The following is a 17,359-nucleotide window of genomic DNA, read 5'->3' on the forward strand; positions in this document are numbered from 1 at the left end:
AGGCGAAGTTCTAGAGGCCCGTGTGCTGTGCGATGTCAGTGCACGTTAAAGAACCCCAGGTGGTCGAAATTTCCGGAGCCCTTCACTACGGCGTCCCTCATAGCCTGAGTTGCTTTGGGACGTTAAACACCAATAAACCAAACCAACCAAACCAAACCGAATCAGTGACATAGTCTCTAAATGAAAATGAACTGTGTTGTAGATTGGTTTTAAAATTCGCCTTTTTCTTTAAGTACCTTTTCAGTCCTACACTTCTAACCTTACGTCACCTTTCTGCTTTGTAGAAATGAAAATTAAAATATGTTTTTGAGGAAAGGAAATGGCGCAGTATCTGTCTCACATATCTCGGTGGACACGTGAATCGCGCCTTAAAGAAAAGGATAAAATAAAGGAAGAAAGAGGTGCGTAATGAAGGTCTAAGGAAATTTCGACCACCTGGGGATCTTTAACGTGCACTTGCATCGCGCAGCACATGTGTGGCTTTGCGTTTCGCCTCCATCGAAACGCGGCCGCCTCGGTCGGGTTCGAACCCGGGAACTCCGGCTCAATAGCCGAGCGCCCTAACCACTGAGCCTCCGCAGCGGGTCTATGTAAATCCACCAATCAAGAGATCAGCTCTCCGTAAAAACTGTCCTCTCCGATCAGTCGAGCTATCGAGGAATCACCGAGTCTATTAACCAATTATTCACAAATTCAATCGACCAGTTATCCACTCGACCAGTCAGTGACCTAGTCCGGGATTCAACGCGCTGACAAAAATTGTTTCGTTTATTTCACTTGTTTCAGTTAATTGATTTAAAGTCGTTGATCAGTTAATGAATTGATCAATGACACGATCTAAATGTTCTTAATTACCATCACCAAGCATTGGCTTTTCATTGTGAGCATTTTGACACCTTTGAACCACTTTTTTCTTACTTATCTTTAATTAATCAGTTAGTTACAATGATTTCATTACACGTCATCGCCTGTCACACACCAATCAATCAGTCTATCACTAGAACCACAAATTACAATGATACGTTTCCTTTTTTTTTTACGCAGCCCTCGATTATTTCCGACACGCGGTGCCGGCTACTACTACGCCGTCGGCTTTTGGACCGAACGAGCTGTATACCCTGTCCCGTAAACATTTATGGTTTGGTTTGGTATATGGGGTTTAACGTCCCAAAGCGACTAAAGCTATGAGAGACGCCGTAGTGGAGGGCTCCGGAAATTTTGACCACCTGGGGTTCTTTAACGTGCACTGACATCGCACAGTACACGGGCCTCTAGAATTTCGCCTTCATCGAAATACAGCCGCCGCGGCCAGGATCGAACCCGCGTCTTTCGGGTCAGCAGCCGAGCACATAATCATTGAGCCACCGCGGCGGGGCATAAACATTTATGATGAGACGTTAAAAAAATGAATGAATGAATGAATGAATGAGGCCTTTATTGCAAAGGCAGAATGGCCCTGCATGTAGGATTGAACAAACTCCGTGTGTGTGTGTACGCCGTGTTCTCCAAAGACTACCCGTTCCTCGCAGGCTGCGACTCACTGCCCGCCTGCTGCGCCCTGTTCTCGGTTCCTTCTCCAGCGGAGGACAAGAAAAGAGGAGGAGGAGCCTCTTCCTCCTCGCAGCAGCTGCCGGACGACGCGCGAGACGCCCTGCGGCGCGCCTCCGAGCGCCTGTGCTCGAGGCTAGTGCTGGAGCGCTGGCTGCGCGACCACCGGCTCGTCGTGCGACGGCGCCAGAGCGCCGACGACGTCGCCACCGCCGCGTCGGCCTCCGACGCGGGTAATGAGAGTGGCAGCGACGGCGCGGGAGACGCCGGGGAGCAGGTGCCGCAGAACCGGCACCACACCTGGGTACTCGAGAGCGCCGGAGTTTCCTCCAGCAAGCGTCGCGGATCTGGGTGAGTTGGCCCGCGTGATCATTGGACAGTAGCGCCTCTCGTCTATAGCCAAGCGAACACGGCGAGAGGTGTGCATGCGGGTAGATGTATACCGCTGGTGCGGTTAGTTGCGCGCGGGTGCGCGGTGTGTGTATAGAAGCGTGAGCGGCACTTAGAGTGGAAAAGTGGGCTCCGCTTTTGTCCGAAAAGCGCGTATATGCGCGACAGAAAACTCCGGCGTGTTTGCACGCCCCAGCAAAAAGTTCAAACGCCCTTTTCCTTTTTTTTTTTCTCCGGGCGTGACTCTGCGTTCACGACAAAGCCCGAGAGTTGACGCCGTACGTAGGAGTACTGCGGGAAAGTTGCACGGCACTCCTTTAGGATCTCGAGCGGGCTCTGTTGTTTCGATTTCTTCCAATTATTTTTTCGTGTTTGTGTACGGCTTCGTTGGAGTTGCCCTTTTTGTTTTTATTTTATTGTTTCTCCCCGGTTTCCGTGTGCCTCTGATTCTGCGCGCCAGTTTTTGCGCTCAGCCCCTGACTCCGCATGTCGTCGGCTTGGCGCTTTTACAGTTAGGCACGTAGTTACAGTTAGTTACTTTTACAGTTAGGCACGTAGCCTAACGGCACTATAGACAGCTCGGACTTGCGCAGTTCACAGGCACGCGGTCAAGGCGATCACGCTGTCTTATCCTCCTTTGTGTGTGTTCGTTTGTTAACGACGTGCGTATGTCGGCGCTTCTTAAATGCCGGAAAGCAGCGCATTCTGGACGTTAATCAAGAGCTAACTATACCAGGCTGATTGCCGCTTCGCTTCCGCTGAAGCGTGGGCGCGAGTACGAAAGTGTAGGCCACTTTTTTCTGGACGTTCCGTTTCACGACGGCGTAGTGCGAAAAAGTCTCCGCGGGCGACAAAAAACAGCCAAGCGTGACATTTGGAGTTCGCCGTTTGTATACAAAGGTGTGTACAGTATAAAAAAAAGCGTGTTTAAAATGAATGTTGGTCGACCTGTTTTTAACGTTCAACAGAAGATCGGGCATCGGCGTTGTGAGCGAAAAAATTCCCGGAGAAGCAACGTAGGTGGGCCACTTAGGTCACGTGACCTCGTGACGTCATCCGAACCTGCCCATTGACTGTGAGCAAAGGGATCGCCGTGGCAGTTAGTTTAATGATTGATTGGTCGCGAGAGGCTGCGTCGCTTAACCCTATCGCGTCGTACCCTTAGGGCGGAGCTTAAGTGCCCCCTCCAATTATTGCTGCCCTCTTTACTGACGTATTCCCACGCCAGTTTTGTGCGCGATAGAGTCCCGTATAGCTTTCTTTCGTTCACACTTCTGCTTTGCTTTGCTCATGCCTCCTTATATCCTTATCCCCACCGTATTACCGCAACGCGACTTGGCACGAGACACCGTAAGTATCCGATGTGTCGTAATACGTCATTGTCTCCCGTTTTAATTTGCGATGTGCGCAATTGATCTCGGGTTTCGATGGAGGCGAAACGCAAAAGGCGGCCGTGTGCTGTGCGATGTCAGTAAATGCACGTTAAAGATCCCCAAGGGGTCGAAATTATTCCACAGACCTCCACTGTGGCACTAGTTTCTTCCTTTCTTCTTTCACTCCCACCTTCCTCCCTTCGCTTACGGCGTGGCTCAGGTGTCCACCAAGATATGTGAGGCATTTACTGCGCAATTTCCTTTCTTCAAAACCAATTTTCGTTCTCAGTTGAAGTGTTTTGTCTCACCTCCATTTATCGCCCTCTCTCTCTCCTTTTTTGTCTTTGCCCTCAGTGCTCGGTTTGGGAGTCCAGCCCGAATGAGACAGTTACTGCGCATTTCCCTTCTTCCTAACCCCGTCGTCCTTTCCCATTTCGGCCGCCGCGGTGGCTCAGTGGTTATGGTGCTCGGCTGCTGACCCAAAAGACGCGGGTTCGATCCCGGCCGCGGCGGTTGAATTTCTTTGGAGGAGAAATTCTAGAGGCCCATGTGCTGTGCGTTGTCAGTGCACGTTAAAGATCCCCAGTTGGTCGAAATTTCCGGAGCCCTCCACTACGGCGTCTCTCATAGCCTTAGTCGCTTTGGGACGTTAAACCCCATAAAACCAAACCAAACCTTTCCCATTTCGCAAAGGACAGTCACGTTGTCATGCGAGTGTGTGTGCACGACGGTAGTCGTTGTACACTTTTTTTTTCCCCCCAGTGCCGGGTCTTTTTTTTTTCTCTCGCTACCTCGTTCCCTAGGCGTTACTACAAAACCGCCTATAGCGGCGACGAGGAGCGCGGTTATAACATCGTAGCTGTCTGTGCCGCGACGCACGATGCATGCCCCGTTGGTTCGGCGTATATGTAACTACACTAATTTGCCCCGAGCAGTGTTATTAGCGACCGCGATAGATATAATAATAATATACTCATTCGTGCGTGACGGCTTTCCCTTTGCTCCACCTACCTCGATACCTCACCTCACTACCTCTGTCTTCTCCGCGCGCCGAGGCACTGCGTGCCGTGCCTGAAAGTGCGAGCCTTTCTTTGATCGCGGGTCACGTCCGGGAATATAAGCCGCTTAGCGGAACGGTTTGCCATCCCCGCGGAGCCGGAGAAGGGGATGGAGTACGTGCGTATGTAGATTTCTGGACCACTCAGCCGGCGATATGCGAAAGAGGAAAGAAAGTCACGGTTTGGGGAACCAAAGGTCGTGGGTGGGAATCCCTGTGATACGCTGCGCTTTGATTTGACTAGTAATCTTATGCTCCTTAACGCGCTGAATCGTTTGATACCACTCCGAACATTCTACGTCAATTAGGTGGTTCACAATCTGTGTATCAACGGTATTACCCACTGGCCCACTTGAACTTCTCACACACGAGTATATGAAGCCATCTGTTCATTTCGGCGAGCGCGGCTTCGGTCGCTTATCTGTCGGGATATTCTTTGAAGTCCTCTCTGGCGGACGCAGTTGTTGCCGTTGTTGCTGCGACGCGCGTCTATTCTTTCTCTGCACGTGGCAGCGGTGGTGGCTTCTGTCCTCACTTCGGCGAGCGCGGCTTCGGTCGCTTATCTCTCTTTAAATTCTTTGAAGTCCTCTCCGGCGGACGCAGTTGTTGCTACGACGCGCGTCTGTTCTTTCTCTGCACGTGGCAGCGGTGGTGGCTTGGCTGGAGCCAGTAGGCCGGCCCGTGCAATTTCCTTTTCATCTTTCTCTCAGTCACAACAACTGTAAACGAAAGTATATGCATGGCATTCACTGAGGCTGCTCTGCCAGACGGCGCAAGCGTCGTCGTACCGGGCGAGTTTCACGCTAGCTTGCGCAGTGTCGCAGTATGCCGTGAGGTACCCGTCGTCAGTTGTTGGTGGTCCGTAACATCTTTTGTACGTTAAATGCGTCACCGTCCACTTTTCTTCCCGGAACGCATATTGTGCGTGAAGTTTGCGGCAGAATTCTTCCGTGCCGTGATGTAATATCGAACTGCCTGCCGCAACTCGGCAGCAAAACTAGCAGGCTCCATGAAAGAATGTGCACGAGTTGTAGCTTTTAATATCAGCTGATAACTGTCAGCTGCTCGTGCAGGACACATCGTGTATAAACAGCACATGATTATAATTACCCGAAATTCATAGCTGGCGCCGCAGAAACTCATATTTCCTGCGGCTGTTGTCCGCGAACTGCTCACAGGCGGCGTTTCAGCAGACAGGCAAAGCGTCATAGCGGCCCTATATTTGCGCGGCAGAACGGTTTCAAGCAAACACTGTCATGCGCTTGCAACACGAGCGGTAGACCTGCCGAGAATGTTTCGCAGTTTTGACTGCGGCAGCGTATAGCGCTGCTTCGAATGCACAAGACTCGGAACCTAGGCCGGTTCGCAGCAACGCGGTGCGCATCGATTCCGCTAGATTAGGTAGCAACACTTCACATTCAGCAGGCAGAGATTACAGGTTAAGCTAGCTAAACGAAGAGACACGTTTAATTATTCACCTCTCCAAAAACGGCACTTCGACCGTTGATAGGCACCACCAGCTCGGCTGTTGGACTCGCCCGCTTTATCAGGCAGTTGCACCCTCGCATAGGTTTGTATGCTCTAAATCCTTGGCCTGTCGGCAAACTTAAACCGAACACAAAGCGGGGACTCGATATCGGTGAATTCAACGCGCGGCAACAGTGGCGGCGCAGCTGCAGCCGCCACGGAAGCAGACGACGGCTTGCACTTTGCGATAAACGGCGGAGATACTCAAATTATTCCACTCGTCAATGAGAACGGGGCCCCGCACCGGCCCGACTGTGATGTAAAATGATTGTCCACCCGAGAAGGCGGCGACGGAGTTGGGGACGGCGACCTTCGCCGCCATCTTGCATCTCTCGACCACCGTGCTCTCGATGGACACGTCATCGGCGTCTGTCCATTGGACTAATAAAGTTATAAAAGTACTTTCAGCCGGTTATTTTAACTAAAAAATATCTCTGCCTCTCCAGCCGCCGCAGTGGCTCAGTGGTTATGGTGCTCGGCTGCTGGCCCAAAAGACGCGGGTTCGATCCCGGCCGCGGCGGCTAGAATTTCTTTGGAGGAGAAATTCTGGAGGCCCGTGTGCTGTGCGATGTCAGTGCACGTTAAAGAACCCCAGGTGGTCGAAATTTCCGGAGCCCTCCACTACGGCGTCTCTCATAGCCTTAGTCGCTTTGGGACGTTAAACCCCACAAAACCAAACCAATCTCTGCCTCTCCCGTAACCGAGAGTAGAGTAAGCATGAAATGTTTACGGGCCTAATGTCATCTCGGTGGACACCCGAACCGCACGTACAGGAAGGGAGGAACGCCACCACCCGCTCAGCGCGATGCCTTGCCATTTGAACGCAAGGTTTTTTGAGGAAAGGAAATGGCGCAGTAATTCTCTGCCATCTCGGTGGACACCCGAACCACACCGTAATGGAAGGGAGGAACGCCACCACCCGTTCGGCGCGATGCCTTGCCCTTTGAACGCAGCGCTTCTCCCCCGGGCCTCTGTGCGCCTGCGCGGCTTTGCTTCGATGTGCGAAGCCCCTAAGAGATCACGTATGACAACGAAGTGTATCGTGGCATTTATGTGCTTTTAGAGCGCAGCTCTTTGGCGTCCGTTCCTGAGTTTCGCGTCGGCGTCGGCCTCGTAACCAGCTCCGCCCCCAATGTCACGCTTTTCAATTGGTCGAAATGCTCGTGACGTCACAGTGCGCGAATTTCAAATGGGGCCAATTGTACTTTGGCTAGTAACCATGCAACCAATCAAAGGGATCGTATAGTGATGCTGCAACTAAGTTGGACTGAGTTTAGTTAATTGCTTAATTAATCAATTAGCCTAATTAATATAGAGGAGAATGAAGAGGTCAGAAGAAAAGAAAAGAAAGACGCGCGCCGCAGCGACAACAGCGTCCGCGGAAGGAGACGCTGCTGAAAAAAAAAACAGATAAGTACGAAGCCGCGTTCCCTCCACCACCACGCACTTCCCCACTCAGTAAGACGTTGCTCGTTTCATATACGTTGTGTCGAACATCCTAGACAGTTCCAACAATTGACAGGTTAATGACAGAACACGATGGATAGAAGTACAATAATATAATTATGAAATAGCCTAATTAACCTTTCTAGTTAGACCGCATAAATCAATAAAACCGAGAACGAAATTGGTCGAGTTGGGGAATCGAACCAGGGTCTCCGGAGTGCGATACGAGCACGCTAGCCACTCCGTAATGCCAGCTGAATGGTTTGGAATGAACAAAGGCGCGTCTAGCTAATACGGCGTCTTCGTTCACTCCCATCTTCCCCCTTTCCCTTACGGCGAGGTGCAGGTGTCCACCCAGATATGCGAGAGAGAGATACATTTCCTTTCCTCAAAAAATAAATTTACCGTCCAGCAAGGCGTACAGCCGAATTGGCGATGGCGTTCTGTGGACTCCCTGGCAGCGTTGCAAGACGCTGTCGCGTTCCACTCTTACAGGCGATGGCTCTCGGTCTCGGTGTGACGTCACCACACTGCCGACAACGGGGGCTAAAAGCATTTCATGCTTAAAAGTGAACACGTCTATGTGGCATGATGCACGTTGTTGCAACATTAACCGCTTAACATGCAAATCGGCGCGCGCACACCTCAGTCGTGTTCAGTAAAAGAGCACGCGTGCGTTTCGCTTAGCTGCCGCGAGGCTGCATCGAGGCTGATTCATGATAACACTTCGCTGCGATATGGTGTTTGAAAATTCTTCACGCGGTTCGGGATGTTGGCAGCCGTTGATATGAGCGCCACGCTGCTGGCTGGAATTTGGTGGTGATAAGAAGAAGACCAGGCCTGCAGTCGACCATTCGTTTTGGAAACATCCAGTGCCAAGCTCCACTTCAGCTGCAGGAACTGGCGCTGCACGCTCCCGGCACCGCCACGGAACTTTACCGAACTGGTGCAGGGAGTGTAGGCGAATCGAACGGACCATCGGTTGCCATCTGATGGTGGTGGTGGTGCACCACGTTTTAAGGCGAAAGCCTCTGAGGCTCATACTGTCGTCCGTTAGCAGAGGGTGGCCCACGCGCTTAACTCAGGAACTAAGAAAGATAGAAGAAAACCAATGGTTGCTTCAGATAGAGGAGGGAAAAATGAGCCTATAAGCCAACTTTGATGACTGTAGGTTAATTAGTTAATTAATTGTAGGCAAAAAATGTCGAAATTGCATCGAAATAGCACGGACGTCGATATAGCCACGGGAACGGTGTGACGTCACATCCACCGGAAGTAGTCACGGCATAGTGAAAATTGCGCTAGAATGGTCGGAAAAACGTCGGATTTGTGTCAAATTGAATTGAAAAATGTGGAATTAAGCGTAATTAACACTGAAGATCCCCGAAAGATATATAATTTGGGTATCGATACAGCCACGGGAATGGTGTGACGTCACATCCACCGGAAGTCGTCACGGCATAGTGTCCTCGGCTTTCGCCTCTCAACACTTTAGTTGTCAAAGTGTCGTCGCAAATTTTTTTGTCACGTGGTATGTATCCACTTTTTCTGTGCGCGGATGCCACTGCGGCCGCCATTTTAGACGAATAACCTTGTGTTCCACACTAACGCCGCGACCTTGAGTAATGCGAGCATTAGAGCTAACGCTCTGAAAAAAGTATACCGCTCGACTGGAAGGCTCGAATGAAACGCGGAATAACCCGGCCCGTGAACATTTTTTTTTTTTTTTCAGTCTTTCGGTTATGCGAACGTAAATCGCCGCGGCAGTGTCGAGAAGGATTTGTTTCCGAGCTAGTTAGTGGTTCACGATGCAGGCGAACTACAGCTTACGAATAAAAGATAAAAATCGGCCTTGTGCAAAGTGTGGAGAGCCGAGAAATGAATCTCTGAGCAGCGCCTAGAGTGTTCTTTCCGCAGCTTTTCGAGGGTCGATAGTTGGGTCTGCGGATATTTTCTTTTCATCCCCACCTTCGAGGGATTAAGCGGAACATATTTGCTTTCAAGCGAGGATATAGTACTTCAGCTTCTGTACTCCACTTATTCACACTTGGCGCAGAGGCACACCAACGCTGTCGCTGATGTTTGCTTTGGCTACATGCTCGCTTCGGCGAAGTGTGCCGTCGAAACAGTGGAGTATTGGAAGCGCCGCTGGCGCTGTGGTATCGTCGGTGTTTCTTGTCGTCATCCTTGTTTGCCGCGCTTTTACAACGCCTCTCCGCGAAAAGTAATTTCATCTACTATATTTGACTTTTTTTATCTATTAGTACTAGTACATGCGGGAAAAACAGTACGCATGTGCAAAGTTGCAATAAAAATGGCTGGCGGTTTAGCATGGGACGCAGTAGTGGAGGGCTCCGGAGATTTCGACCACCTGGGGTACTTTAACGCGCAGTGGCATCGCACAGTACACGGGCCTCTAGAATTTCGTCTCCATCGAAATTTAGCCGCCGCGGCAGGAATCGAACCCGCGTCTTTCGGGCCAGCAGCCGAGCGCCATAACCACTGAGCCACCGCGGCGGCTACGCGAAATGAAACATCCGCAAATCAAGCGTCTCTCGGGCACCCATAGGGCACCCTTCCTCCGAATCACTTTCCCATTTTGTTTTTTTTTTTTCATTAGTTGGATTTTATATTGATTTACGTGGGGTCACGCCGTAGGAAAGAGCTCCTAATTAGTTTCGACAACTTTGGTTTCTGTATTGGGCAGGTGAAATCTCGCAAACACTCCGGGCTATATCTGTCAACTCATTCGTAGTTAAATGCTCGATCGTGCCTGTATTCAGATGATGTGGCTGGCGCAACATGTACAGTCGGGGACAGAAGTCTCCGGACCAAGTGTTCCTCAAACGAAGCTTATAGCTCTATTGTGAGAGAGCGGCTGGAGACCGCACTTGTGGAGATGAAAGAAGACAAATTTAACATTTACCTCCACAAGTGTGGTTTCCAGCCGGCGACTAATGGCAAAGCTATCGACTTTGTTAGAGGAACACGTGGTCCGGAGACTTTTGTCCCCGACTGTACATTGCGGTATGCACGTTTTACTCAGCTTGTGAAAAAAAATTAACCGGCGCTTACGATGGTAGCTCAGACTTCGCATTGGCAACCCTCTGCATTACCCTTCGCACTAGCAACCCTCCGGGATCTTCCCGTGGCAGCCACCTTCCTGTTGTCCATTCCTCCGCTCTCGCCGTGGCAGATGGCGTTGCGTTTGCTCTGCTAGTACCTGCCAACACGCCACCTGTCACACTCCTACACACGCCACCTGTCAGGTGTCGTAGCGCCTTGCCACCACCTGGCAACACGCCACCTGCACGCCTCCGGCACCTTCCCGTGGCAGCCATCTTCCTGTTGTCCATTCCTCCGCTCTCACCATGGCAGGCGGCGTATCGCACTGCTACCGCCTGGCAACACGCCACCTGCCACACGCCATAGCACGCCACCTGTCAGATGGCGTCGTGTTACGATGACGCCGACTACGAAGCGGAACGCAGGAATGAGTGCCTTAGAGCTGCGCCCTTTATAAAGCAATGGGCGAGAAAAATGGAAGCGACCTTACCAAGAACAAAGTTTGTGTTCAACGGGCAGTTTTTCCGTCTGGGTCGGAAGCACGCGAGCCCCATGCGTCATTTTTAACGTCTGTATATATACGCACTACGAGGTGCTCCCGGCCATTCTGGGCGGCTGCGCACTTTGAAACGGCCCTTTCACTTGTGGTGCCCGTTTTCGCTTTGTGGGGGCCCGTACGGTTTGTCTTGCTTGCTCAACCCACCATAAACCATACATGTATACACTGAAAAACCAAAAATAAAAAAAAAACTTCAAGCCAGGAAAGCGCGCGATTTTATGGCTGGCAGTCTATGCCCTCTAAAAATGGTATGTAGCGGACGGCTCCGCCCTATGCGACGGGTTTATACTCTATTCACCTCAGTGTATGTATATAGCGCGCACCTATTTCACTTTTTGTGTGTGCGTGTGTAGGGAGTAAATGGAGCTCGAAACAGCGGAAGCGCTATAGAGAGCGATATTCAATCCTAGAGCGCTTTTCCTTTTCCTTTTTTTTTTGGTCGCTAAGGTTGCCATGTATAGATAGTTTGCGCATTACCACGCGGGTTGTGTTATTTAGTGTCGGATGAAAGGGGGATGCGTGCGTACACGTCGCGTGTCGAAATTTGGGCGCGGCATTTTTCCGTGCCAGACGACGGTGCTGCCGCGGTGGTGATACCGTATATAAAGAGGTGATTGCGCGAACTTGACGTGCTGTGCGTGCACTCCGTGGTTGCTGACCTGTCTCATGGCCGATGTTTTTCTGCTCTCCCGCTGTCCATTTTAATCTTTTATTTTATTCTGCTTCTCTTGTTTTGTGTGCGCGTGTGTTGTTTAACAAATGTAGTATACTACCTGCAGTATACTTCCTATATTATACACCTTGTAAGGCGCTCCCTGTGGTGTACTTCTTGTAGTGTTCTCCTTGTGGTGAGCTCTATTTATTATACACCCTGTACTATTCTACCTGTAGTGTGCTCGCATATTGTATTCTGTGTAAAATCCTCCCTGTAGTTTATTCCTTGTAGCGTTCTCCCTGTAGTTTATTCCTTGTAGTGTTCTCCCTGCAGTGTAATCTATTTATTATACACCCTGTGTTATTCTACCTGTAGTGTGCTCCCGTGTTGTATTCTCCCTGCAGTAGACTCTCTTTAATGCACTTATTGCATTATATGCAATATGCCCCCTGTAGTGAGCTCTTATTGTACACCATGTAATGTTCTACCTGTAGTGTGCTCCCATAGTGTATTCCGTGCAATATCCTCCCTGCAGTGAGAATCTGTTTGATCTACTGCTTGCATTAAACACCCTGCACCATGTAGTATACTTCCTGTGGTGTACTCCATGTAGTATTGTCCATGCGCAATACTCCTCGTGGCATATTTCCTGTATTGTGCACCCTGTACAGTATACTTCATATTGTACATACTGTGCAGTACAGTACCACGGCCGCTTGATGCTTGTGCGTTGCTTATCAGCCGGCTTATCAGTATGCTCCCGCCGCTGACTACACCTCACTGGGCGTGCGTTTATTTGCGCGTACTCTGTGTGTTCTGTAAAGCCTTGCGCCTGTTTACCCCCGAGCTCATCGCCGCGTGCCAGCTTTCCCGTCGACTAGCTAGCGGTGGCGTTGGTGTCGTCATCTTAGAATCGTGTTCTCGCCCTCACGCGAGGTGGCGTGCGCTGACAGAGTTGACCCCTTCTTTCGCTGTCGGCCTGCGGCGTTTATTTCGATGCGCGCCTCTATTCTTCTTTCTGTCCCTTTTTTTTTGCTTTTCTATGTTCCTTTTTTGTGTGTGTGTGTTTTGGAGAGATCGCTTCCGTTTCGCTCTACACGCGTGGTCGGCGAGATTGCTCGCACTTGGGGGAGCTTACGGGAACCGCACGCACCCGTGCGCTTGCCGCTCTGTGTGCAGACCGTAAACTTTCGGGCGAGCGAGGCTCTTTCATCATCCGCCGTGGGAATGGTGTGAAGAACGGAGGTCTTTATAATAGAGTGGGCTTTGGTTGACTCTGTAGCTTGGTGAAATAAGTTTTTTGTTGTTGTTTCGCTGTCAGTTTTGTCGTAAAATGTAGGGCCTTTTTAAAAATAAAACATGCAGCCACCGTGCAGATTTGTAGCGAAACTACACTCCATCTCATAAGTTTTTTGCAGCGCTATGGAAGGTAGAGACCTCCTCAGCCAATCAGGAGAGCGCGTTAAACGTGTTCCTCCGCCACTCATCTGCTCGCGGGGTACGCAGACATATGGTTAGAAAATAACATAAGTCGACGCTGTCTGCGTACCATTAGCGCATGGACGCTTAGGTACGCTAAACGCAAGAATTTTGCGGGTGTTACGCCATTTGTCACACTCGTATTTTTAGTCAAGCGTATGCTAACAGTGCCGCAACGATAAGCTCAGTCTTTTGGCGCTATCTGGTTGTTAGAACGGAAAACATTTTTGTCAACAAGCGGACGCCCCTCTTTAGGCCTAGAAGCGGCTGAAGCGTCGTTTTAGATACAAAAAATAAAGCAAATTTATTGATAATGCGTTTTGTTATAGGCGGCATGACATGAGGCGAAAGACCAGTGCCCCGTTCGTGGCCTAGTGAACGTACCAAAATAGGCTGCAGCAGTAACAACGACCAATATAGTACGCAGAGAGGGGTCGTGCTTTGAAGGGCGCGGCCACTGACACCTCCGCGAGAATGCAACTTCCTCTTAGCCTTCCTATTGGCCGACGGAAATCGGCAGAATTTTCCGGCGGCAGAAATCAGTCCTGGACCGATCGGGCTTTCTGTTGGGTATTTCAACGGAATCTTTGCCGCGGCGGCGGATTTCGCTGGCTCTCGCCGCCGGTTGCCCAAGTTTGAACGAGTCATTAGAATGCATTTGTGCATTCAGAAAAAGAAAAAAAAACTTACTCTTTCTGGAAACAGTCCTCAACTTTAGTTGAAAAGTACGTTGGCCGGGTATTAGTAAGTTAGATAGTTAAGAAATTAAATACTGTTCCCAGTAATGCTTCATTGGCTGCATTGTACTGTCGTCCGTTAGCAGAGGGTGTCACACCTTTGGCAACTCGGGAACTAAAAAAGATAGGAGAAAACGAATGGTTTCTTCAGATAGAGGAGGAAAAATTGAACCTGGAAGCCAAGTTTGATGACTATAGATTAATTAGTTAATTAATTATAAGCAGGATGTCGAAATTGCGTAGAAATAGCACGGACGTCGATAAAGCCACGGGAACGGTGTGACGTCACATCCACCGGAAGTCGTCACGGCATAGGGAAAATTGTCACAGAATGGTCGGAAAAACGTCGGATTTGTGTCAAATTAGATGTAAAAATGTGTAATTAAGCGTAATTAACACTTAAAGGGTCAGTCTACTGAATTTTATCGACCATATTTTCTTTGCGGCAACCGATAGCTCTTTACTCAAATTACCGTTTAGCCAGCTGTGGTGCCAAGGAGTGCGGTAGAACATTTTAAAATAGAATTTATTAATGTGGGAACCCATCTGTATGAGATGGTAGTCTCATCTGGCAACCATCTGGATTTCCGCCGCGCGGCGACAAACATGGCGGCGCCCGTCGAAGCCGGACCTCTCGCTTCGGACTGAATTCTCGTTGTTGCTGCCTTTTTCAGTGCGTTCACTGGCCATAAATGGGGCCCCTGTCTTTCGCTTCGTCTCATCTCGCCTATAAGAAAACATATAAGAGATAAATTTGCTTTATTTTAATAATTAGAGTGACGATTCTGCCGCTCCTAGGCTTAAGTGGAGAGTCGGTTTGTTTACAGCAATGGTTCCCGTCCTGACGACCAGATGGCGCCACTATAGGCTGAGTTTATTTTTGCGTCTCTGCTAGCATACGCTGAACTAAACGTGGGAATGTGCCTGCGTTTTGCGTACGTGTAACTATAAATATTCATGTGATTTACAGAAAAAGCGAGCGGTACGCCTTCTACAGTTTACTAGAACAAAACGTGCGTTTCTCTGACATTGGGGCATACAAATGGTACGTATTATATTCACTTATGCTTCTACAAAAAAAAAGACTACCACTTTCTTGAACAAAATGAACGTTTGGGGTCGCCACCATGCTTTTTTACGCGACTTTTAACGCCAAAATAAAATATAAATTCCTGCCTAAACCGGGCGAAGACCCCTCATTATTGATGTTATAGGGTGCCAACTACCAGAATATGCCATTATTTATACACTCATCTCGGTGAGTAGACTGACCCTTTAATATCCCCGGAAGATGTATAATTTGTGGTTTGATATAGCCACGGGAACGGTGTGACGCCACATCCGCCGGAAGTCGTCACGGCATAGTGTCCTCGGCTTTCGCCTCTCAACACCTTAGTTGCCAAAGTGTCCTCGGAATATTTATGTCGCTGTTTCGTTTAATCGCTTTCTCAATTCACCCGGAGTACCGTACATAACCACGGGACACCGCGGTGTGGCACGGGCCATTGTCTGCACAATTGCCACGTAACGACGTCGTCCTTCCGAACGAGAATAGGCTCTCCGCGGACTATATACCCTCGTTCTCACGGACTCGCGGGGTGCCAAGACGGAGGATTGTTTTTCTGCGCCCCGCTATGATTTCCCGTGGGGCCGTAGAGTACGTGCCTAGATTCACTCAGCGAGTTCGGCAGAGATGCGAGGTGTCCACGGGGAGGGGAGTGCGCCCAAGCTAGAAAAGTATGCGTAAAGGACGGGAAACAGCCCCATCGGCACTGGCAGCAGTCGACCTTGCATAACGTTATAGAGGCTAGAACGTGGAGGAAGGAAATAATTCAGGAGAGGCCGTTACGTCACATTTTTTGAAGCAGAACGGGAAGGCTTCTCTTTCCAACCTGGGCGCCGCCATATTGTTTCCGGCGGCGGAACCGGTTTCTAGCAGTCCAGAGAGGAGGCGTATCGCCGCTTCCACCGTGCTAGCGGACGGTGCCCACTGCAGTCCAGGGAACAATATGGCAGCGCCCAGGGAGCCCTTTTTGGAAAGGTCTATACTTGGCGCGCTGTCTCGGCGCGTTTGCGCATGCGCAGCAGACAGTGCAGCAGACGACGCCGCTGCGCCCAGCGTTGCTATTGGATGCACCATTGGCCAAAGACTCCCAGTAGACATTGCGAAAGCACGTGACTTCCGGCGCACTTCTTGGCGTGCAGTTCAGCGACTGCCTCTGTATGAGCTTTCTTTCCTCCGTGGGCTTCGTCACGTGATCAAGAAGCTGCGAATTGAGGCGAGTTCAGTGGCTCCACCTGGCGGCATGGAACGCAACCTTTCCTCGCAGACGTTTGCTACAGAAGCATTCTTAGAAACTTCGAATTATTGTCCCGTGCGGCCGATTTTCCAATTAAATCGAATTAAACGACAAACGACCTGACTGCCGCCTTTTTTTCTTTAACTCACCTCCGAAAAGCGGAGGAGTCAGCTAATACGTGGAGTGCCTTTCAGCCAGCCGCGTGGCGGCTTGCCGCTCTGCCATCGGCGGAGTGATACGTAGCGATCGGCGAAAGCAGAGAGTCCATGCCTATTTCTATTTCCGTGGGCCTGATTTACGGCTATGCAGTCTGCGACTGAAACTATTCACGGAAACCTAAAAACAAAAACAATATCAAAGCAAAAGGGAAGCCGCCACGTGACTGGCTGAAAGGAACCCCACGCGTTGGCTGACTCCTCTTTTCGGAGGTGAGTTAAAAAAAAAGCGGGAGGCTGGACGTTTAATTCGATTTGATAGGGCAGTCGGCCGCGCAGGACAATAATTCGCAGTTTCTAAGAATGCTCGGAGAGTGCAGATCGAGTTCCCACGGTAAGAAGGCGATTTCAGATTCCTCTTTATTGGTCCTTTGTTAGCAATCGTCAGGATCGTAAAATACGGGCAAAGATGCAAAGAAAAAAAAAACTAAGCACATCACATATCCTTGGCGGCGACGAGGTGAGTGGCTGCAAGAAAAGTTAGGGGACGCAAGAAAAGATTAATAAATGATTAGATAAAACAAAAAGAGGAACCTGGAAAAGTCCAGATATCACTTTCGTGCAGGGTTGCTCTCAGTGTAATTAGATTAGGGCCTACGGTGCTCAAGAAGGGGAGCTCAAGCTTGTCTTTCGGGCCACCAGATGGCACCAGCATGCAGCACGTTCCGCGCCTTCCGAGGCGGTCTGTGACGTTATCGCGCCGCACCAGAGTGCACTATTTTTCCCTCTCTCTTCTATGTACACTCTCTCGCTGTGAACGCTCAGAGGTCTGTCCGACGCCACGGCGTCGGCCTGGTGACGACGCGGAAGTTTGCACAAGGGTCTGGAGAACGTGAAGGAAGCCAATGCATTCTTTCGGACTTCCTTCCTTCCCTGGCATATCGTCGTCGCTGCGTAAACAGCAGCTGTCCACGCAGCTCGCGGTTGGCCCCGCGCGCGGCATTGGCGCTCGCGGCTCTTCCTTTTGTCTAACACTAAAACGGTGCAGCGCTGTATGGGAGGTTCGG

General features: G+C 50.2%; 1 protein-coding gene across 2 annotated transcripts in view; it reads left to right on the forward strand.

Moving 5' to 3' along the window:
* The window catches only part of LOC149332205 (apoptosis-resistant E3 ubiquitin protein ligase 1), a 98,926-nt gene that overhangs the window by 39,732 nt on the left and 41,835 nt on the right, over positions 1-17,359 (forward strand). For both annotated transcript variants that reach the window (XM_089557137.1, XM_089557138.1), the window contains exon 4: positions 1,530-1,899. In XM_089557137.1, coding sequence (XP_089413263.1) covers positions 1,530-1,899 — 370 coding nt within the window. The remainder of the gene's footprint in view (positions 1-1,529; positions 1,900-17,359) is intronic.

This window comes from Amblyomma mixtum, chromosome 8, assembly GCF_055824585.1.
Source record: "Amblyomma mixtum isolate Tamu chromosome 8, ASM5582458v1, whole genome shotgun sequence".
Taxonomy (NCBI): domain Eukaryota; kingdom Metazoa; phylum Arthropoda; class Arachnida; order Ixodida; family Ixodidae; genus Amblyomma; species Amblyomma mixtum.